This window comes from Peromyscus leucopus, chromosome 4 (assembly GCF_004664715.2).
Source record: "Peromyscus leucopus breed LL Stock chromosome 4, UCI_PerLeu_2.1, whole genome shotgun sequence".
Classification (NCBI taxonomy): Eukaryota; Metazoa; Chordata; class Mammalia; order Rodentia; family Cricetidae; genus Peromyscus; species Peromyscus leucopus.
In genome coordinates, this window is record NC_051066.1 from 133,733,724 (window position 1) to 133,756,743 (window position 23,020).

Genomic DNA, 23,020 nt, shown 5'->3' on the forward strand with positions numbered 1-23,020 from the left:
CTCTGTTTGTTTAGGACTAGAACTGCTAGGTTACATGGTAGCTCTGTGCCTTACTTGGAGGATCAGAGCAGGCACACTATGTCCCATTCCAGCCAGCTTTGCAGTTTCTCTGCATCCTTGCCATCATTTTTTTGTTCTGTTTGGTTTGATTTGGTTTGGTTTTTTTGAGGCAGGATTTCTCTGTGTAGCCCTAGCTGTCCTGGAACTCACTCTGTAGACCAGGCTGGCATCGAACTCACAGCTCACAGAGACTCACCTGCCTCTGCCTCCTGAGTGCTAGAATTAAAGGCATATACCACCATTGCTGGCTGTATTTGTTTATCTTCTTGGAAGAAATGTCTATGTAGATTCTTTGCTTATTGATTTAAGACAAAAACAAAACAAAACAAAAAAAAAAACCTTTAAGCCAGGTGTGCTGACTTATGCTGCTCAGGAGGTAGAGGCAGAAGGATCATGACTTCAAAGCTAGCCTGGGCTACCTAATGAGACTCTACAAGGGATTTTGTCTTTATTCCCCACCCTCTTTGTTTTGAAGGTTTATTTTTATGTATGTTAGTGTTTTGCCTGCATTTAGCCAAGGGCCCCAAGTATGTCTGGTACCCACGGAGTCCAGACGAGGGCATTGGATCCCCAGGAACTGGAGCTAGGATGTTTGTCAGCCAGTGAGATGTAGGTGCTAGTAATCAAGCCCAGGTGCCCTGCAAGAGTGGGGCTCTTGAGTGCAGAGCCTTCTCTCCAGCCCCGCCTCCACCCCAGTACCGCTTATTTCCATTTCTCTCTCTCTCAAATGTTTGATTTAGAAGAGTTCTTTATAGATCTTTGCCTATAATTCCCTTTTCAGATGCATGATTTGCAGATACTTTCTCCCAATCTTTAAGCTGTCTTCATATTTTCTTGATATTAGCTTTTTAAATGCAAAATATTTAAATTTATTTATCTGTGTTCTATTTGGTTACTTTTGATTTAGATACTATTAAAGAAATAATTTTTTTTTTTTTTCCGAGACAGGGTTTCTCTGTGTAGCTCTGTGCCTTTCCTGGAACTCACTTGGTAGCCCAGGCTGGCCTCGAACTCACAGAGATCCGCCTGGCTCTGCCTCCTGAGTGCTGGGATTAAAGGTGTGTGCCACCACTGCCCAGCAGAAATAATTTCTTAAGTTAAGATCATCGAAATGTTTCTTAATAAGAGTTTTATAATTCCAAAAGCTTTTAAACTGAGGTCACTGATCTGTTTTGTGCATGCCTAACCTCTTTCCTTTGGATATGGATACCCAGTTGTCCTAGCACCGTTGTGGCAGATCATTCTTTGCCCATTGAATTTTCTTGACATTGTCAGAACTCAATTGGCCATAAACTTAAGAGTTAATTTTTGGACCAAAAATTCAATCCTATTTTTTGTCTGTGTACCTGTACTACCCTATGGGTTATTATAACAGCTTGGCTTCTTGTAATGTCAGGTCTGGTGTTTGTCCAAGTGTTTTTGTAGTTGTTGGAAAAACTGAGCACAAAATAGCAGAATTGTCTAATAGCTGTTCATGCAGCAATCGTCAGCCCTTCACCCCTTATTGAGGCCATTTATTGTCCTTATCCTTCCCCTTCCCAGGGATGGCATAAGCAGGAAAAAAATTTTCTCCCACTTTATCATGTGGGGACTTGGTGTGTGTTCATTTGTATGTGGGTACATGTGCTTTGATTTCTTTTGCTATATGTGCAGATTGACTGTAATTTCAGTAATAGTCATATTTAAAGCCTCAGAGCAGGTCAGTAAGTCCTGTTTTCCCCCTTTAGAGATGCCGACATTGGTCAGCATGCATTAGTGGTGGTTTTGTGTAGAAGTTTGTAATAGCACCATTGGCATTGGACTGGCTGTCAGGGGAAGCATGGGCTTTGGAAGCTCTCCTTAGCATTAATCGCCCCTAATGCACTATCATTTTTGACAGTAATAAGCCAAACAGGAAGTTCCTACTCTCAGCAGAGAGACCACATTTCCTGCTGTTCGAACAGTGTTTCCAGAGTTCTATTTGTAGTGAGATTTTAGGAGCAAGAAGATTTGTTTTAAACTGCTCTCGGCTCGATAACAACCCTGCAGTGTTTCTGTGAAGCAAGGGAGCTTGTTATTTGGCAGCTTTTTAAAATAGGAAAACAAACCAAAATTAGTTCACTAGTTGGCCCTTGCGTGCATTCCATGTGTCCATATAGTCTGGGAATGCTCACTGTGGCTCCTCCAGATAGACCTTCAGTGGGATCTCAATGAGCAGGCGTTGATGGCTATGTTACTACTACTCATGGTTAAGAAATGTGGTGACTTCCTTACTGCTATGTTCTGGAGCCTTGTATGATCCTTAAACATCCATTTATCTGTCTCCGTCTGCTGAGAGTAAAATAACTGTTTTGAATATATTTATTGGGTGATGCTTTATTTTTAAACTTACCCTTTGACAATTTCATATATGTATATAATGCATTATTACATTTACTCCCACCCTCTTAGTCCCCTCCTGTCCTTGTCAACTCCTCCCTACAAGTTCCCCTCCCATTTTCATGTCTTTTTGTTTTGTTTCTGTTTCTGCTTGTTTTGAGAGAAAGAAACAACAGGAAGTTGGGTGGGTAGGGAGGTGGAGAGGATCTGGGAAGAGTTGGGAGAAGGGAAAAAATAGGATCAAAATTTTGGGAAATTTTTTTATTTTAAATTTAAAAATAATGTATATAGAGCTGGACGGTGGTGGTGCATGCTTTTAATCCATCACTCAGGAGGCAGAGGCAGGTGGATCTCTGAGTTCGAGGCCAGCCTGGTCTACAGAGCAAGTTCAAGACAACCAGGTCTACACAGAGAAACCCTGTGTTGGAAAAACAAAAACAAACAAAAAGACTGTATATGACCCACATTGTCCAGATTATCCTAGTATTTTAAACACAGGAGTTAAATATATATGTGAAATATGTGCTTGTTTTCAAAGTACAGAAAAATTATAATGAATGAGTCTTACCCCCTTCCCCATTCTCTCAATTCTGTCCTTCTTAAGAAAACTATCACTAATAGTTTCTTGGATGCTAAGGAAAAGTAAAAGATGAAGCTGGAGTGGTTAAGAGTGCCTGTTTCTCTTTCAGAGGACCTGAGTTCAGTTCCCAGCACCCACATCAGACAGCTCACAGCTGCCTGGAACTCCAGCTCCAGGGAATCTGATGTCTCTGTCCTCCACAGACACCTGTACTCATGTGTAGACACCCACATTCAGACACATACACATAATTTAAAATGATAAAAATAAATCTTTTTATTTGGTTGGTTAGTTTTTTTTGTTGTTTGTTTTTGTTTGTTTTTTTTTGTTTTTCGAGACAGGGTTTCTCTGTGTAGCTTTGTGCCTTTCCTGGAGCTCACTTGGTAGCCCAGGCTGGCCTCGAACTCACAGAGATCCACCTGGCTCTGCCTCCCGAGTGCTGGGATTAAAGGCGTGCGCCACACCACCGCCCGGCGTTTTTGTTTTTTTTTAAACAGGGTTTCTCTATGTAGCCCTTGCTGTCCTGGAACTCACTCTATAGATTAGGCTATCCTCAAACTCACCACCTGGCAAAATAACTCTTTTTTAAAAAGTAATAGTTGAGGTGGGGAACAGCTAAACATGTTCTTTTTTATGGGCAGCGGAGGGATCATTTGTTAAAAAGAGGTATATTATTTGCCACGAGATGGTGGCATATGCCTTTAATCCCAGCACTCGGGAAGCAGAGGCAGGCAGACCTCAGAGTTGGAGGCCAGCCTGGTCTACAGAGTGAGTTCCCAGACCGCCAGTGCTGTTACACAGAGAAACCCTGTTTTGAAGAAGTTGCCAAGAACTTCTCTGGGCCTGACTGTGTATTGGAAAGCTTGCTCTAGTTCTGAACCCTGTGAGTGGTGAGGAATGTGGAGGCTTTTTTCCATGGCTTGCCTGTTCCAGCTGATGGCCTGCCTCTCCTTCCTCTGCTGCCATAACTACCCAGCCTAGCTCATTGCCAGGCTGTGATGGCTGTGTATACACAAGAAGAGGTAATGCCCCACAGCTTCTGATAAATCTTTCCCATTCAGAAGTTTTCTTAAGAAAACAGAAGACTCTATTCAGCCAGATAATTGAGGCCACTGACACACAGCATTTTTTATTGGAGCAGGAGAGAAGACTACTACGGAGGATTACTTTGATTCTTCCTTTTTTGGCTTTGATTTGCTGCTGTCATACCTTGATGTGGCATCTTGGAAAATGTCAAGGTTCTCCTTTCATTATTTGCACAGACCACTCTCTATTGCTTGATCCTGACACTTAGACGAAACCGTTGGATTTGCCTAGGATTTCTCTGAGTTACACTCAAAGCCTATCGTGTTTGGAAGGCTCACAGATACGTTTACACATAAATGTGCTTTGGGTTTGCATAATTTACACATTCAGACTTAGATTTTTAACTGGAATATCTCCAGTGAATAGACTTTTTAATGTGTTTTCTGTCTCTTTTGGATATTTACATTTATTTTGACCTAATTTTAAATTTTCTTATTTCCTGGCACTAGCTAGCTCTTCTTTTTGGAAATGTTTATAAAGAAAGAGCCAGTATATACGGTCTGGCTTACACTTAGAGCAGACTCCAGATCTCTCTGACTTACAACAACCAAGGTTTCTTTTTTCCTATGACAGGTGTCTTTAGTGAGTTAGTTGGTCACCCTGCTTCATCTCATCCTTACTCAGGAAGCTTGCCCAAAGGAGCAAGCCTGTATCTGGACATTGTCTGTGTCCATGATTCTTAAGGCTTCCACAAAGAGACAGTACTTCTTAAGGCTTCCACTTCTGCTCACATTTCATTGGTCAGAGTAAACCCTGTGCCCTCTGAGACTCCGAAGGTGACAGAAGCCAAGTGTGCTGACACGTGTGCAGTAGAGAATGGGACTGCTTGATGGACAGTAGGGAGAGCTACCATGGCCTCTTCTGTCTTTGCAGAAAGGGTTACTCCGTGGCACAAATGCGGTATTGATAGCAGGCCAGAGGCCAATGGTGAGGAAGCTCAGCCGTGGATTTTGAGTGCCTGAGCATGATGATTTCCTCATCTGAAACAGCACTACCTCCCTGTTGTGCAGATTGACGTGGCTTTGCAAAGCCAGTGCCTTTCGCTGACTAAATACTAAATCTTTGCCGTTGGTAGTACTTACTGGCATGAATTATTAAAACATTACTGTGTAAGGAATTCTCCCTTATTAATTAATTTATTTGGTTTTTTCCATGATAGGGTTTCTCCATGTAGCCCTGGCTATCCTGGAACTGTATAGATTAGGCTGGTCTTGAACTCACAGAGATCCACCTGCCTTTGCCTCCCGAGTGCTGGGATTAAAGGCATGTGCTACCACCACCCAGTCCCTTATTTATTTTAAAGGACACATTTTAAAAGTTTTTTTTTTTTTTTTTTTAAATCCTTACTCTCTTTTTACTCCTTTTAAAATATATACCAAAGCCAGAGAAGTGAGGTAGGCACAGTAGCCAAGGTCTCACCTTTTAGGGCTCAGGATGGGAGTGGTGAGAAATGCCATCTGGCCTGGTAGGTTGCTTTTACTATGATCTTGAAGACTTGTATCCTAGAATTCTTTTTCTGCCTTTATTCACCTTTAAGATAGGACGTTTTAAGGCAGTGGTATAGCTCAGCTGGTAGAGCACTTGCCATTTTTGCAGAAAACCCTAGCCTCAGTCCACATTAAACCAAATGTGGTGGTGTACCCTTCTACTTCAGGCGTTTAGGAGATGGAAGCAGAAAGGTCACAAGTGCAAGATCTTCCTTGGCTACACAGTTCAGGGCTAGCCCGGGCTGCATGAGACTGTCTTAAAAAGAAAGAAAGGAAGAAGAAAATGTTGGTCTGTGGATATAACTCAGTGGTGGTCCTTATCTACCAACGCAGGAGATCCTGGATTCCATCACACACACATGCATGACCCACGCACCCACCCACACCCACACACAGACTTTGGATGTACGTGCTAGCTCCTCTCATACCCACCAGTTGACTTGATGAATGTCTTCTATATTTTGCTGTAGCTTAGAGTCAAGATTTCCACTGAAGTTGGCATCACAAATGTTGACCTTTCCACTGTGGATAAGGATCAGAGCATTGCACCCAAAACTACCCGGTAAGTGGGATGCCACGTAGGCACTGGGGAGCCCCAGGATTCAGAACTGGAAAGAACAAAGCTAGGCCCTGTGCCCCTCCAGGCAGCATTTCCTTGGTGGCAATGACCCCATCCTATCCTAAATTCAAGAGACTGCAATTCCAGTGGTATTGCTCTATTCTGGTGGACATGTAAGCAGACTTGGAGATTGTTTGTACTAGTGTTTAGTTCATGAGCCAGCTCTTGTTACCTCAGACTCTAAATCTGGAGTCCACTGGTCATTCACATTATTTAGTTCAAATAACATTTGTTTCTAGTAAGGAGTCAGTCTCAAAAAAGGAAACAGTGGATTCCTTTGTATTTTACTGCCATCCTATCATCAGATTCCTGAATTAGCTCTTGGTGTGGCCTCATGGAAATTGTGGCCAATGGAAAAAACTTGGAAAAGTTTAGACCTTGGAAAGCCTTAGACCTTGGTCTGAGACTCCTGTTCCCTCCCGTACCCACAGAAAGCGCCACTAATGGGCCACAGTGCTCATCCCTGCTGAACCAAGGCACAGCCTCAGGGTCCTTTTTTTCTTTTAGTTTTTGGTTTTTAATGCAACCTCCTAGGTAACCATTAATGTTTTTTAGCCTAGGCATGTGTGTCGTGTCGTCTTTGCACAAGGGCCATGCTAATCTTTGCTCGCGCTCTCTCTCTCTCTGTATGTGACCCGTTTTTAGTACGCATGGTGCCGAAGTGAGCACTAGCCGTTAACATTTGATCAGAGTTGGCCGGGATGCCTGCTGAAGACCATTTGTCGGCATCACCTAGATCCCGATTTGGGAGAAGGAGTGGGGAGGAGCTTGTCTATATCTCAGATGTGGTTCAGATCTCAGCTTCACTTCCATGGAGTGGCTACAGAGGCAGATAGATGAACCCTGAAGCTATTTTGAAGGCAGGGAATGCTTTAAGCCAGACTCACTCCTTGTAAGTCATGTAGAGCTGGACTTTCTGTCCCTGACTTGGTTGTTGCCATAGTGACAGTGGAGCTAGGAGCACTATTTGAGAATGCACTAAAATAATGTCTGTAAGGGTGGTTTGCAAAGTTGATTCTCTGTAGAGTTGGTTTGGATGAGTAAATATAAAGCGAGAGTATAAAACAAAGCCAGGTGTGAGCTCTCAACCCGTTTGGCTTGTTGATCCCTTGGCTGTCTTTCTCTTCAGTCCCAGGAGATAGCTATGGAAAAAACAGCTTTCCTCATCAAGTCAGTCTACCTTTCGAGAAAATGACTTTTTGAAACCCAATTTCATGGCAGAAAAATAAATTGAAACAGCCTAGGAAACAAAGCATAAACTAGAGAGAGCTCAGCATTCCCCTTTCCTTTGCTCCCACCCCCGCCCTGCTCATCTGTGAACCTCACTGCGGCCGCCATCGATCCATGGCTGCCCCTCTGCGTCCCGCCAGCCCTGCAGCGGTGCACACAGGCTCCTGCACCTGAGCTGGGCCAGTTAAGAGCATGGATCGTTGAAGTAAGGCCTGGAGGTACACATTCTCACAGCATTTCCCCAGACCCTGATTAAAGTTTTCTCTGCTTTTCTCAGTCCTGGCCTGAAGCTGAGATTGTAGTTTAGTGGTCTGGTCTAGCTTTCTGGTCTACCTTGTGAGTTCTAGCTCCAGCACCATAAAAAAAGAAAAGATAAGAAAACACCTCTTCAGTCCGGCTTTATTGATCGACTTTGCCTCTAGGCCACAGATATTTCTGTACATCCCATGGAAGTGGTAAAATGGGACAGGGACAGTTGGGCAATAAATGCCTGTACTTAGACAGGGAGACCCTATCAGAAGTCTGACTATGTAATATCTCTTTCAGGGTGACCTACCCAGCCAAAGCCAAGGGTACCTTCATCGCGGACAGCCATCAGAACTTCGCCCTGTTCTTCCAGTTGGTAGATGTGAACACTGGTGCAGAGCTCACCCCTCACCAGGTCAGGAAGAAGCCCCTGCTGTTCTTCTGTCCAGAAATCAAATGTCACCAGAACAGTGATACTCTGACACAGATGCTAGCAAATACCACATTCCTGCTTTCAGAGCCTGATTGCACCCTGACAGTTTCTCAGCTTGTCTCACGTGACACACAAATCCCTTTGTAGTGATTGTGACCCATTAACTAAAGTAAACATGCCTTTAAAAAAAGAAAGAAAGAAAGATTAGCCCAATTCAGTGGCTCAGACCTATAATCATTACTGGCAGCTTGGGTTAGCTGAAGCAGGAGGATAAGTCCAAGGCTTCCCTAGGCCATCAAGTGAGTTCAAGACAAGCCTGGCAGATTCGTGAGACACTTAAAATAAAAGGCAGAAAAGGGCCGGGATTGAGCTTAGTGATAGAGCACTTCCCTACAGTCCCAAAGAGTGGGGGTGGAGAGCTGGAGAGAGAGGCGGGGTCTTGCTCCTTGCGCTTACACACGGCTGTTAAACTGTCTGTAACTCCAGTTCCAGAAGCTCCAGCACCCCCTTCGAGTCTCCACAGCTACAGGCAGTCAGGTGGTTTGCTTTCTTAGTCACGGGCAAAACACTTAAATACAGAAAATGAAATAAATTTTAAAAAGTATTATTTACAAGATGTATTTAAGGCAGATTAACACTTGAGAGGGTTTTAATTTTTTAAAAAAGTAATACTTTGAAACAATTTTTTTTTGAGGGGGGGTTGTTTTGTTTGTTTCCAAGACAGGATTTCTCTGTATCCCTGGCTGTCATGGAACTGAGATCCATCTGCCTTTGTTTCCCAAATGTTGGGATCAAACACGTATGCCACCACTGTCTGGCTTGAAACAATTTTGAAAAGATGGAAAACTTAGTCAAAAAAGAAAAAAAACAAAACTTCTTTTGTTCTTGCCAAAGTAAATTTTCTATTGTGGGACTCTGAAAAATACCTTTTCAAATTGATGCCTATTTTACATTATAAAAACAGAATGCATTATGTATTTTAATTTTTTTTAAGTTTTATATGTATAAGTGTTTTGCCTTCATGTATGTATGTACACCACATGTGCCTGGTGCCTGTGGAGGCTAGAAAAGAGCATCAGATTACCTGAAACAGTGATTACAGACCAATGTAAGCCCCCATGTGGGTGTAACCATTGAGCCATCCCTTCATATTGTTTAAGTACTTATAATTTTATTTGTAATCCCAGAACTTGGTCATTCCACTCCCCCTCTTCTGTGTATGTATGGATGTGTGGGTGTGTGTATGTGCTCACATATGTGTGCAGGTACATGTGGAAGCTCAAGATTGGTGTTAAATGTCTTCCTCTATTACTCTCCACTTGATATATTGAGGCAAGGTCTCTCACCAGACCTGGAGTTCGCTGCTTCAGCTGCTTCCCCTAGCTGGCTCACTCTAGGAATTTCCTGTAGGATTACAGGTAGATCGTCATGCCGGTCTGGCTTTCCCGGGGGTTCCGGCGACCTGAATTCCAGTCCTCTTGCTCTCGCCTCAACGCTTTACCCATCTTTCCAACCCCATCTTCCCATTGGTAAATACTGGCTTTTCTCCCATATTCTGTCAGCTCTGCTGCATCCATGTGGTGGTGGAGGTTGTTCTTCCACTACGTGTACGAAGCCTTGTTAAAGACCATGTACTTTTAGCCGGGTGGTAGTAGCACACGCCTATAATCCCAGCACTTGGGAGGCAGAAGCAGGTGGATCTCGGTGAGTTCTAAAACAGCCAGAGCTACATAGAGAAAAATCAAAACTTGTTTTGAAAAACCAAAACCAAAAAAGTGTGTTTTTAATGTAAAAAATTTCATAGTGCTTAGAATTTAACCTCAGGATTTAAAGGAGGGACAGCGAGACGGCTCGTTGGGTAGAGGCTCTCACTACATAAGCCTGTCAAGTTGAGGTCCCTCCCAGAACTCATGTAAATCTGGAAGAAAAACAACTGCACAAAGTTGACCTCTGACCCCAAACACATGGTGCCATGCATCCCATGCATATATCATTCTCTCTCACATATAAGAATAAAGGAGCTGGGCGGTGGTGGCGCACACCTCTAATCCCAGCACTCGGGAGGCAGAGCCAGGTGGATCATTGTGAGTTCGAGGCCAGCCTGGACTACCAAGTGAGTTCCAGGAAAGGCTCAAAGCTACGCAGAGAAACCCTGTCTCGAAAAAAACAAAAAAACAAAAAAAAAAAAAAAAAAAGGAGATTTTTTAAAAAGGATTTATTTATTTATTATGTATACAGTGTTCTGTCTGCACATATCCCTGCAGGCCAGATCTCTTTACAGATGGTTGTGAGCCACCATGTGGTTGCTGGGAATTGAACTCAGGACCTCTGGAAGAACAAGCAGTGCTCTTAACCTCTGAGCCATCTCTCCAGCCCCAATAAAGGAGATTTTTAAAAGGAGCTTAAAAGATTTTTAAACCATTTCCCCAGGAGTCCCCTTGCCCTCCCCAGCTTCCTTCCCGTCTCTCTTGTCCCTCTCAGTCCCCAAGAGCTGTTCTTGACCCTGTCATATACATGGTTAGGTATTGTGCAGAGGGAATTTAGGTAAACATTTGAGTGCTGAAAAGCATGGTCAAAATGGGCTTTGTTTGGTGCACTGCACTGATAGGTTAGCAAGAACTGGGGGACCCCCGAAGTGGGTTTACCTGCAGACCCTGTTTCTTGGAGCTGTAGGTGCTGTGCCACCGTCCTGGCTGTCGTTTCTCCCCTTCTTCACCCCCACACTCCAGGCAGCTTAGCCAGGGCCTGTGCCCATACTGACTGTTAAGAATTTTCGCCTCTCCTGCTGAGTAGTGGTGGTGTACACCTTTAATCTCCGGACTTGGGGGGCAGAGGCAGACTGATCTCTGAGTTCTAGGCTAGCCTGATTTACTTAGCAAGTTCCAGGATAGCCAGGGCTACACAGAGAAACCCTGTCTTGAAAAACCAAAAGAGAAAAGAACTTCAACCTGTCAGCATTTCCTAGTTTTCTCCTAGAAGGACATTTGCCAACCACATAGCACCAGGAAGAAAATGAAGAGAAATCGGAAGACTAAATTGGGAGGGCTGGGGGTAGGGCAGGAAAATGTGTGAAAATGAGGCTGTCTGGATTTTCCCAGGTTCCGTCTGTGTCTGTGACTCAGTGGCCTCTCCCATAGATTTGACATCTTGAAGATGGGTGGAAGGCAGGCATCATCTGCCCACCCCACCCTGGACGAGGCTGGTTGCCATAGTCAGGATGCTCTGCACTGTGGCCTCCCCCTCCTTCAAGAATCTGATGTGTGGACTCACAGATGAGATTTCTGCTTTGTGCCTAAGTCCAGGCCTCGCTGTGACACTGTGACAACTCGTTTAACGCTCTTGCCTTAAAACCTGTAAATTGTAGCCAACCACTTGTCTTACTGAATTCTTTTTCTTGAAAGGAAAGCCTGGTGTGGATATTAAATTTTGTTGCAGTTCTAACACATGTTGGCACAAGACCTTAGTTTCTTGTACCATAACTGATGAAACCCAGACCCACTGTACTAAGGCTGGGTAGCTACAGTTGCTTGGTAGTTGGGTGACTCTTACTCACCAGGCATGACACCACATGCTTTGCATACATTATTACAAATCTTTTTCACACAAATGCACCCCAAGAAGTTGATGTTTTTGCCTTAAAGATAGAGAAGTCAGGGCACAAGAAGGTTAAGTAATTTACTCAGCTCCTTAGTAATGGGGCCATGTCACTGTCTTCAGGGCCAGGCACTGTGACGCCAGGCTGCTCCGTTCCGTTAGAACTCGGCCTCGTTATCGACAGCAGAGCATCCACTGCTGCATCTTGACCTGGAAACACTAGGAAATTAAAGTGAGCAGCCTCCTGCGGTGCCCTCATCTGCCTTCTCTTCACCCTCTGCTGAAGAAGTTAATTGGGCAGCCAAGTGGCAGGAAGAGACTGCAGCAGCCGAGGGCAAACGATCAGGGCCTTCAGCCTCCCAGTCTCTGAGCATTGGCTGCACTCCTCAGCTCAGTCTCTCCTTGTTCAAGCAAAGAGTTGTCTCCGGGCTAGGAACTAGGGTGGGATGGCTGCTCCCTCCCCTCTCGGGAGCAGGTCAGAGCTCTCACTGTGACAAAAGAGTAGCACTCTGTTCCTGGTTGGTCATTGTGGGCCCCAGGGAGTTCTGAGATGGTCAGGTGGAAGGTGGTTTTCTTCTTCTCCTCTCCAGACATTTGTTCGACTTCACAACCAGAAGACTGGCCAGGAAGTGGTGTTTGTTGCAGAGCCAGACAACAAGAATGTGTATAAGTTTGAACTGGACACCTCTGAAAGAAAGATTGAGTTTGACTCTGCCTCTGGCACCTACACACTCTACTTAATCATCGGAGATGCCACTTTGAAGAACCCAATCCTCTGGAACGTGGTATGTGGATGATAGGTGTGGAGGTGAGGGTTGCTATGAGGCTCTGTTCTGCTGTACACATAACACTGTGGCTTAGCATCTAGTGCATGCTTAATAAGTATTGATCAAATGAATAAATATCCATGTTCCATAAACTTCTATAATATTCTATTGGAAGAGGTTTTCTTTTTTTTTTTTTTTTTTTTTTTTTGGTTTTTTCGAGACAGGGTTTCTCTGTGTAGCTTTGCGCCTTTCCTGGAGCTCACTTGGTAGCCCAGGCTGGCCTCGAACTCACAAAGATCCGCCTGCCTCTGCCTCCCAAGTGCTAGAATTAAAGGCGTGCGCCACCACGCCCGGCTGGAAGAGGTTTTCTTATTACATCAAGGCACTGTGGAGGATACATAAATGAAGAAATATGGTCTTGGCCTTTGAGATCTGTTATAGCCTGGGGAAGAAGAGGGCAGTGAGTGGTGAATTGTAGATGAGCAGAATGCTAATAAATAATGTCCAGTAGTTACAGATTATATCATAGGTTACACGGCTCTGCCCTTACAGGCCTTGCTGTTTTGATAGTTCTGATGACAGACACATTGTAAGACAGCTTTGGAGCAAGGAATTGAGGCATCACAGGGCTTCCTGGAATAGCATCTGGGAGCACATGTTGAGGAGCAGCTTCCAGAGAAACTTGGTTCAGGGAGATGATGAAGACTTCTGTTTTTCTGAGTCTTAAGTCTGGTGGAGGAGCAGGAAGTGATGGGATGGAAAAATGGCAGACGGCAGATGTAGCAGTCAGATAGGCTGGTCTTCGTGCTTGATGAAGGGCAGCACCTTTTTTCCTGCTATTTTCAAGATTTCTTTCTTCTCCAGGACTTGAAGAAACTTTTGTGCGAAATGCATTTTCATTTTTTATGTGCTTAAATCACACTTTCCGGGACACTTGGCGATTTCTGATTATAGCTGTAGCCACCGGTACACCTGCTGGGGTTTTCGTATTAAGCAGCTCTGTGGGCTTTCCCACTATAGTCCTGGGAAATTGGAATCCTTGCTCTAAAAGGCACTTTGGGCAAATGCTATGTTTGTTCTTGAGATTTTCACTGCCTCTGATTGTCAGCTAATGGATGAGAAGTGACTGGACCGCGGAGAGCATTTTCAATCATGGCTTTCGCCCTCTTCTCACGCTGTGCCTCTAAAAACTATTCTTGTTTTTCAGGCTGATGTGGTTATCAAGTTCCCTGAAGAAGAAGCTCCCTCCACCGTCCTGTCCCAGAACCTTTTTACCCCAAAGCAGGAAATTCAGGTATATTCCAAAGATGTTGTCCACTCAGCCCAGAGTTGAGGTGGAGCCAGGGAGAGAGCAGCGAACTTCTGGGCTGTGGCTCTGGCCCTTCGGCCTGTTTGCATGGTGCTTTATGGTATGAACTTGGCCTCTCTGGAAAGTGGGTGGGGCAAGTTAGTGGTCCCCTCTTTCAGCTAAATCTCTGCAGTATCTCGGAAACCCTCATAGAATAAACACACAGTTGTCAAGGACGTGAGGTGGGTCCCTCGGTGGACCGCTCTGCAGTTGTGAGATTCAGTCATAGTAGCAGCGTGGAGCCCACTTGTGAGTGGGTGTAAAGTGTGAAAACACAGGCTCCTTTCTCATTGCACTGCTAGAATAATGGACGACAGCCAGGTGTGGTGCCCAGACCTGGATCCCAGCATTAGCGGGGTGGAGGCAGGAGGATCATAAGTTCTGACCAATAAAATAAAGGACAGGTGCCCAAGGGAGGGATAGAAGGGTTCATTCTAAATCTTTGTCATGGTCCATGATATTGTTTAGGAATACAAAATATAGTCACAAAGCAATATTGGCTGTGACAGTGAAGGAGGCTGGGTAATCTCCTGGGGGGAGCAGGTGGCAGCAGCCACTATAGACAGCATTGGCAATCCCTTAAGAGCAGTGTCAGCAAGAGGGGAGCCAAGGTAAAAATTTAGAGACTGGAGCTTCAAGTCCTGCTGTTTTCTCACGGAGCTGTGTTGGCTGGTCATTGGCAAGTGGAAAGAGGCCATGGTTTCTATCCAGAAGGACAGATATTTGAAAGGATAGGAGTACACAGTATTAAGACCACTTGTTCCTCACAGGATCTTTTACAAGCCTAGTAGAGTGAGTGTGGCTCTCCCTACTCCCGTCTTTTTACCTAGAAACTGAGGCAAAGAGTAACATGCCGTTGGTCTCATGGCCAAACATCTGTTTGGACCTAAGTAGATCATTGCTACTTGGCTAGCTCATGCTGTTGAAGTGAGCGGCTCAGAGTTCACTGATTGCTCAAGAAAAAATGAAATGAGTCTCAGAGGCGTGCTAGCCAGCTTTCTGGTTTAACTGTAGATGTTAAGCAGAGCTGATGAGGGTGATCTGTTCATTCCATCTGTAGAGCCATGGCTGGGAATAAAAGAGTGAGGTAAGGTTGGATCATCCGTTAATGAGGCCCTGTTAAATTTTAAAGTGGGAGTGGAGTTACTGTTAGTTGACCAAGTACCGTAACCTAGGAACCCAGAAGTGTTTTGAAGTCCAGAGTCCTTGGGTACAACATCCAAACCATCCCTAGGCCTGAGCCTCCTTTTTGACACAAGCCGGGTGGCCCTTGGTGGTCTGCATTCTCCAGCCTCTAAATGGCAGTGATTCTTTGAGGTAGAAAGGCTGGCCATATACTGTCTGGAACCAAAATAGTGCCCTAGGAAGAGAGACCAGCCAAAGGCTTAACCTCGAGGAGACATTTCCTCTCCACAGTGGTTGGCATTTGGTCTCTGGTACACAGGCAGCCCCTGCTGAGAAGGGCATATTCTGAAACTTGCTGGTGTGTCTTCTCTTGGCAGCACCTGTTCCGAGAGCCTGAGAAGAGGCCCCCCACAGTGGTGTCCAACACGTTCACAGCCCTCATTCTCTCGCCCTTGCTCCTGCTCTTTGCGCTGGTGAGTCACTGTGATTAGCATGGGCAGTGTGTCTGGCTCTAGGAAGACAGATGGAGCCGTTCCAAAAGAGTCTTTGTGCTCTGGCCTGAGTACAGCTCTGGAGGGGTCCAGCAGCTGTGACTTGAACTAATAGTCAGAAAGTTTTAGAATAACCAGAATTCCCCACTGCGGGGGTGGGGGGAAGCCAAATCAACCCATCCATTAAGAAGGGAGCCTGAGAAAATTCCAGCAGCTTCTGACAGTGACAGAAGTGTACAGTCTGAGGTCCTCTGGGGGAGTGTTCAGATGAGATCAAGTGTGGAGAAAAGGAAAAATCGAGGCCAGTGTTGATAGCTTTAAGAATGGAGAACAAGCTATGCATTCCAGATCTCCTAGGAGCATGAAACTGGAATGAACTGAAAGTCCACTTAGAAGCAGTGTTAATTAGTCTGCCCACACAATGGAACGGTGTGCCAGTTAGCAGAATGACAGATCTGTACACTGATGCCAGCAGGTGTTATAGAAAGAGGCGGGCAAGGAGGTAGGTGAGTACATTTAGTGTAATCCTCTTGTGGAAAAGTTTTTACAACTGTATTAATGTTAGTCACCTCTGAGGAGGAGACTTGGATGTTGTCAAGGAAGGAAATTCTTAATTTTAATAGTAATGTTTATTTTTGTGTGTGTGTGTTGTGTATATACGTGCACATATATGTTTGCACATGTATGTTTGGTTTGGGGTTTTTTTTGAGACAAGGTTTCTCTGTATAGCCTTGGCTGTCCTGGAACTTGATCTATGACCAAGCTGACCTGTAACTCAGAGATCCCTCTGCCTCTGTCTCTCTAGTGCTGGGATTAAAGGTGCGCACCACTACACCTGGAACACTTTTTTTTTTTTTTTAAGACTGTCTTGGAACTGGCTATGTAGACTAGGCTGGCCTTGAACTCACAGTGATCGCCTGTCTCTGCCTCCAGAGTGCTGGGATTATGTATTTTAACCAATTAAAATTTTTCCTTTCTCTGAAAATCATAAACATAGGTACATAACCTCAAAGTTCAGAGAATTTTGCCAAACAAAAAACAAAATTTTAGCCGGGCAGTGGTGGCACACGCCTTTAATCCCAGCACTTGGGAAGCAAGAGGCAGGCGGATCTCTGTGAGTTCAAGGCCAGCCTGGTCTACAGAGTGAGATCCAGGAAAGGTGCAAAGCTACACAGAGAAACCCTGTCTCGAAAAAAAAAAAAGAAAAGATAAAACAAAAAAATTAAAAAAAATTTTTTTTTTAGATATTATGTTTGGCAGGTTACCTATGTTTTAAATTAACTGGTTGATTTTTCAACAAAGAGGAGTGATTAAATCTAGAAGCATGCCACAAGCTTTCATAAACAGACCTGGGGAGGGGGTGTTCTTATATTGGGGTGAGAGAGTTTCAGAAGGCACAGAGTCCAACATGAGAGCATGTTCCTGCTGCCTGTAGCTCATGGTACCAGCCCTGCAGAACTTAGTGGAAGTGTCAGTCACATCCTCATTAATGTAGCTTCTGACCTTTGCCTCCATGGTCTTTCCTTTTTTAAAATGGAAGAGTTTGCCATCGTTGAAAATGATGCTCAGGTTTGAGTTACCCAAGCCCAGTTGAGAGCAGCTTCCTTTCAGAAGGAAGAATAGGGTGCTTGTCGTCTGGGAAAGTCCATGTCTTTCTAGTGTGTGTGAACTTGGAAGCTCTGGTGCTCGCCATTGGATCAATGCTGGCACATTTCATGTTGTAATAGATCTCTTTCACAGTCTAATCTTCATTTATTTCTCCATCATTCAGTGGATCCGGATTGGTGCCAATATCTCCAACTTCACTTTTGCTCCTAGCACGATTATCTTTCACCTGGGACATGCTGGTAAGTGCCCCAGGCTGCTAATTCCATTTAACCTCCTCTGACATTTTGCCTGCCCACAAAAAAGCTCTGTTAAGTAGGTCCACAACCTATTAACTATAATGGCTTAATAGCATAACATTTCCCTCTTCCTCCTGGCCTTTTAGGACAGTTAATATGATGATGATAAACCTGTTTGGCCCATCAGCTGAGAACAGCTGCCACTCTGTTGGGCCTCATTGTACTGGAGGGGCTGTGGCAAACCATTTACCCTCAGTTAATAGCCCTGTTCACTTCCAGAGATTACTCACTTAGCGTGTCTTTACACTGAGCCATCTTCCTGGATGAAGAGCATTTAATACAGTTTCCAAAGGTTACCTTTCCCCACCACATCGATCCTCACATTTGTTGGCGGCTCTCTCTGGACAATAATAGAAAACAATCCCTTCCTCCATCAGACACACTGTCCTCCATTGTTCTTGGAGGATGCAGACTCGAAACAACCGAAACATAACAGGGCAGTAAATTCCCAGATCGGTAAGCATTTCCAAGCCTTTGCATCTCACTGGAAAGTTCAGTATTTTAATTCCTTTGCCTCTTCAAGGAGTCACCATCTCTGCATCCACAGTACATGGCTACTCCAGGGATCCATAGGACCTCTTGACATTCCAGGCGAATGTGCATTTGTATTTTTCTGAGGAAAGGGAGTCTGTAACTTTGATCAGATTCTCTCAGTGGTCCATGACCTCAAAAATGCTTAAGCACCCCTGTGGTAGTTCGTCTGTCATCCTGGGCAGAACTGGCACAATGACCTTTCTCCCCCACTTAGTTACTGGACCTGAGTGACAGCCTTCCTGGGTCAGGCTAGGAGCAAGACCTGAAGAGAAATGGATTTAGAACCCTGGATTTCGTGCCAGGGTGCTTTTGTATGTGTTTCCTCATTTGATTCTCATTTTTCAACCCTGATTGAGGTCACTGGGGCTGGAACTATGGTCCATTTGATGGTAAGAGAATCTGGTCTTTGAGAAACTACAAGCTGGTAAGGATGGAGCTTGTACAAAACCCAGGACTCTCAGTGTCTGGGTCTTACCGAGTTAGCCCTTTCCACTGAGCCTTCCCAGGCCTCCCTGCTCACGTCCTAGCCACAATGACAGATCATTCTTGGTATGGTTCTAATGAAAAGGAAATGACTCATGTCCTGAATGTTTTTATTAAAAATTTGAAACATAAAATTATCTCAAATATTATAAAGACATAGCCCTGCGTGAAGGAAGCAGAGAGTAGAGAGGAACAGGCCTGCAGATGGGAGAGCGGCAGTACTTTAGTCCGATTTTTACTCTAGATTTCTTGGTAAACAAGGCTGAAGAGCAGATCTACTGAGTCATCTACTTTCTGCAGTTGAGATAACAGCTGCTAGAAAAACTGACCTTTCTGACACACAGGTCCTGCTCCTTGCTCTCCTCCCGTTGTCACTGCTTTGTCTAATTGGATGTCATGACACTTCTTGTAGCGATGCTGGGGCTCATGTATGTGTACTGGACTCAGCTCAACATGTTCCAGACCCTGAAGTACCTGGCTGTCCTGGGCACTGTGACATTTCTGGCTGGCAATCGAATGTTGGCCCAGCAGGCAGTCAAGAGGTGAGGCTGGGGATGGACCAAGCTCCAGGGTGGGATAAGAGATGTCTGTGTGGGCACTGCCAGCCTAGCTCTGAGACCATAAAGCTATGTGGCTGAATGATAGCCACCCAGCCTGTTAGAGAAGCCATAAGCAGGTCTTTTAAAGAGGAAAGTAACCCTAGTGACTAGTTGTAGATGTTAAAGTCACAGTGTCCTACACATTAGGAAAGGGGGAAGAACTGCATTAAGTTGACTAAAGTGTGTTAGATACGTGGTGGAAAGCCCTCTTGCCCTGCTGTCCTCCTGTGCCCCCACCGTGGCACCTCTGGGGCTCTGGATGGTGCCAGAGCTCTTCCTCCTACCCATAGGTTTGTGTTCTGCCCCTCGGCAGTTGTGTAAGCTTGGCAGCAGCTCCCAGCAGGAGCATCCACTCAAAGGCCCACACTGCTACCCAGGAGTCAGACAGCCTGAGAGGCAAACAAATGTTCAGACCTTGATGTGGTGGCAGCTTGACTTTCAGAGCAGAATTGGAGGCAAATTTAAATGTCACATAGGTGTTTCTCATTGATTGGACTTTATTAGAACCTGACTGATTTCAGCCACGCAAAGGCCAATAAGAAAAGGTCAGAATTGCTTTCACCTTTGAAAGCAATCATTTTCTGACACACCCTGCTTTCTCCCCTCTGGGACTTAGGCTGGCAGAATGGAACTCGGTCGCGTGCCCTTAAACACGCTGCCAGTTAGATCTGTTTGATCCGGAAGGGTGTTACCAAGGAGACCACTGATGACCGGGCAGGGTGGGGGTCACTGTGAGCTTCGGAGTGCCCCCCTGTGAGCTCCTGTGCCAGTCTGGGTCCCGTCAGGGCTGCCCTCGGTGCCCCAGTCGCTGCTTCACTCCTGCCCCTGTGCGTTGCATCTAGAAAGGGCCAGGGCTTGGTGGTTTTTCCCAGCAGAACACGGTTCCCTTGCAGCAACCAGTCTGGGTCCCAAGGAGCAGAAAGCTGGGCTGGGCTAACTTTCTCTTCTCTGGGAATTGTCCACAAGACCAGCAGAGTCATGGGGAGAGCAGTGTGAGGAAGCCATTCCTATGGAGTCCACGCAGCAAGCCTTCCTGCTGTGAACCCCGACTCTTACGCACTTGCTGGAAAGAGTCGTGACTCTTTGGAGGCCCGGTGGCTCCCCCACCCCTCGGTCCCTTCACGAGTCTCACAGCCTGTGCTGCCTGGGAAGAGGACCAGCCCTGACAGGAGCAGTGGTCGGGTTTGCCATGTGTCCTCACTTGTTTCTCTATCTCTCTCTCTCTGTCTGTCCTTTCTTGATTCTCAAACCCTCTTTCCTTTGGCAGGATCGCTGCAGAGCAGAGCAGTAGATTGGCAAAATATAGGACACTACGGTAAAGATGAAGGGCGACTCGTCCCAGATGCAGGCTCCCCTTCCCATCTTGCCTACTTCATGCATGCTAGTTACTGTCCTGTTTTCAGCCCGCTCATTCCTCCCACCATTCCCTACACCAGAGTGAATTCTGAGGCCATTTTACAGCTTGCTGGTTGAGGTTGTGACTGGACCAGGGCAACTTCCCCATAGAATACTGGTGGATAAGACAGGTCTAACCTGGGCTTCTTGACAAGGGCCTCATCAACCCAGACTACATGGATTCACTAAACAGTGGTCCCATGGCAACTCCTGGCACACCTTGTCACTACTTCTAGGCCTTTCCATAAACACTAATCTCTACTTGGCCGAACGATGTGATTTGGTGAGATTCAGTTGTGAGTGACTGATGACCATGGGTCAAAGCAACAGCAGAATCGTGCCTGGAGCTCGGGGCGTGGCACACAGCTGTCCTCCTTCTGAGGGCTCTTGTTGGGGAGGAAAAGTCAGTGAGCACCAGAGCAAAGGCGGGGTGCTGCTTAATGGCTCTGCTCCTGTAGATGAGGGGCCCTGAGAAATTCTGGTTTAGGCTTTTGTCCGGTATGTTACAACTCCTATCTCCCTCAGTGCAGCACTGTCGTGTAAACCCATGGGCCATGCAAACGAGAGCGTGGCACCATCTCCTTAGCCTGGAGGTGGGCTGGATTGGGCCTGTGTGGTGTGATTGGCTGACCTCTGCCTTAAAGCACAAGTAGAACAGAGGTATTTTCATTTTCACATCGTGTCTCCTTTTATCCCTTACCTTAAAAATAGCTTTCCCTTCCAAAGACAGAAAGCAAACCCCTGCACACCTGGTCCTCAGAAAAGTTCTAGGCCTCAGAAAATAGGAAAAGTCAACAAAAACAGGCTTCAGAGCTTTCTCAGTGCAGTGTGGAGAAGCTGGGTGACCTTGTCCTTAACACAGAGAGAAAATGGCATTTTTTAGGAGGTTGGTTTTGTTTGTTTTTCTAGGTTTAAGCGATGTATAGTACCAGACGTGGTAGCTTACACCTATAATCCCAGCATTTGAAGGCAGAGGCAGGAGGATGAGGAGTTTAATATCTCCTGGACTATAGGAGACCCCATGTCTAAATCAATAATGAATAAACAAACAAAAATAAGCATGTCGCCATGTGACTGGCGCCTCAGTAAGAGACTCACCGCAGTCTGAGGCTCCCCTGTGCTCCTGCAGGCTCTCCCTCCCGCCACCCTTAGGTCCTGGCCTTCCTCCTTCAGTTCTGCCCTCAATTTTAATTGCTCTGTTTGAAGTGTTTGCCTTCGGAACTAGTCCTTTGCAGCTTGTTGAGTTCTTTCATTCTTTCTCTGACCCTCCTGCTGCCTGAGTCTCGACTGTTGGAGCCTTTGGGACATGTAGGGCTGAGACCAAGTGTGCAGGCTTACCCCCTGTGGCTCAGTGCTGCCAACTGAGGCCACATGTTGGTTTGAGTGGGTATAGTGGATGGTCTCTGTGCTTGGCCAAGGTCTAGGGTTGCTGATTCTACCACCTCGTTTCATACCTTTGCTGTCCTTGCAGCATGGTTGTGGCAGTATCCATTGCCAGGCACACACCCTGGTGTTAGGAAGCTCTGAGCATTGGTAAGGAATTAGAAGCGCACACTCTGGTCCTCAGGACCCAGCACTGTGCCTGTGTGCCCTCCTGGGCACCGCTTTAGCAATTGGTTTGCAGCCTGCCCTTCTGAGCTGACATCATCGCTCCGGTCCTCACCGTGACCACTGCCCGCTGAGGAGGTAGAGCTGCTTCTGCTTGCCGAGTGCTTGCCGCTGCCTCCTGGCCGCATTCTCTTTGGGTTATCAGTTTCTCTTCTGCTTCCGCGGCTCTTAGAGTCGGGAAGGTGAGAAGAAAGTGGCAGAGAGACACCTCTCATCTGAGAAGTGCGCCTCCCAGCACTCAGGAGGCTGAGGCAGCATCACAAGTTTGGGGCCAGCATGAGCTACGTAACAAGACCTTACCTCAAAACAAAACAAACCACCCACTAACCAGCCGATACATCAGGGAGAAATGAAAATGAGACAAATAAAAGTAGTGATGGTTCTCGTGAGCAAGTGCTGTTTTCCAGACTCCTCCCGAGTCTGCACTGGCAGGGTTAACCTTCCTCCGTCTTTCGGCCTGTACTGTGAGGGTGTGCCTGGAATTACCTCATCTGTACTTCCACATGCTCCTTCCTTAGTGTCAGGGCTGACTCAGGGTTTTCAAGCCATCGTGGGCTCCAGTTAGTTTTTGAAGTGAGATGGGGCATGTGTAAATGGAACCGATAGAATCAGGGCTGTCCCCTTGTCAGTGGGAGAACCATTCGGTCTCCCTCTTGTCCCACTAGGAACCATAACCGTTGGCCGAAACCATCAGTGACTGTGTCTGTGTTCATTTTCTTCCAGAACAGCACATTAGTTCCAGAAGAAGGTTGACGACCCTGAAAACGGAAATGATTCTTTAACAAGGAGTGAAGACCATTCATAGTGTGAAAAGAAGAATGAGGGGAAACAAAACAGAAAATGAAAACAAATCTGTTATTTAAAAAGAAAAAAGAAGTTGAGATGTGGTTACACTTTTACTTGTTTTTCACTTTCTGTTTTACAGAGCAGATATGTTTGGGCCCAGATTGTCTGTCCCTTTGTCATGATGTCTGGCAAGATGCTGTGAATATCCCAGACTACCCAGATGTTACATTTGAAAAGTTGAAGTCTGTAATTCATCTACTTTGGAATAAAGAGAATGATGATAGGAA

The 23,020-nt window shown here is 45.7% G+C and overlaps 1 protein-coding gene across 2 annotated transcripts in view; it reads left to right on the top strand.

The window, feature by feature from the left end:
• The window catches only part of Rpn2 (ribophorin II), a 56,149-nt gene extending 33,129 nt beyond the window's left edge, over nucleotides 1-23,020 (top strand). The window contains exons 10-18 of one of the 2 annotated variants that reach the window (XM_028855624.2): nucleotides 6,042-6,133; nucleotides 7,967-8,081; nucleotides 12,284-12,478; nucleotides 13,668-13,754; nucleotides 15,311-15,406; nucleotides 17,196-17,271; nucleotides 18,758-18,887; nucleotides 20,212-20,259; nucleotides 22,671-23,020. In XM_028855624.2, coding sequence (XP_028711457.1) covers nucleotides 6,042-6,133; nucleotides 7,967-8,081; nucleotides 12,284-12,478; nucleotides 13,668-13,754; nucleotides 15,311-15,406; nucleotides 17,196-17,271; nucleotides 18,758-18,887; nucleotides 20,212-20,259; nucleotides 22,671-22,683 — 852 coding nt within the window. In that variant the 3' untranslated portion in view covers nucleotides 22,684-23,020. The remainder of the gene's footprint in view (nucleotides 1-6,041; nucleotides 6,134-7,966; nucleotides 8,082-12,283; nucleotides 12,479-13,667; nucleotides 13,755-15,310; nucleotides 15,407-17,195; nucleotides 17,272-18,757; nucleotides 18,888-20,211; nucleotides 20,260-22,670) is intronic. The other variant, XM_028855626.2, reaches the window with a different exon arrangement.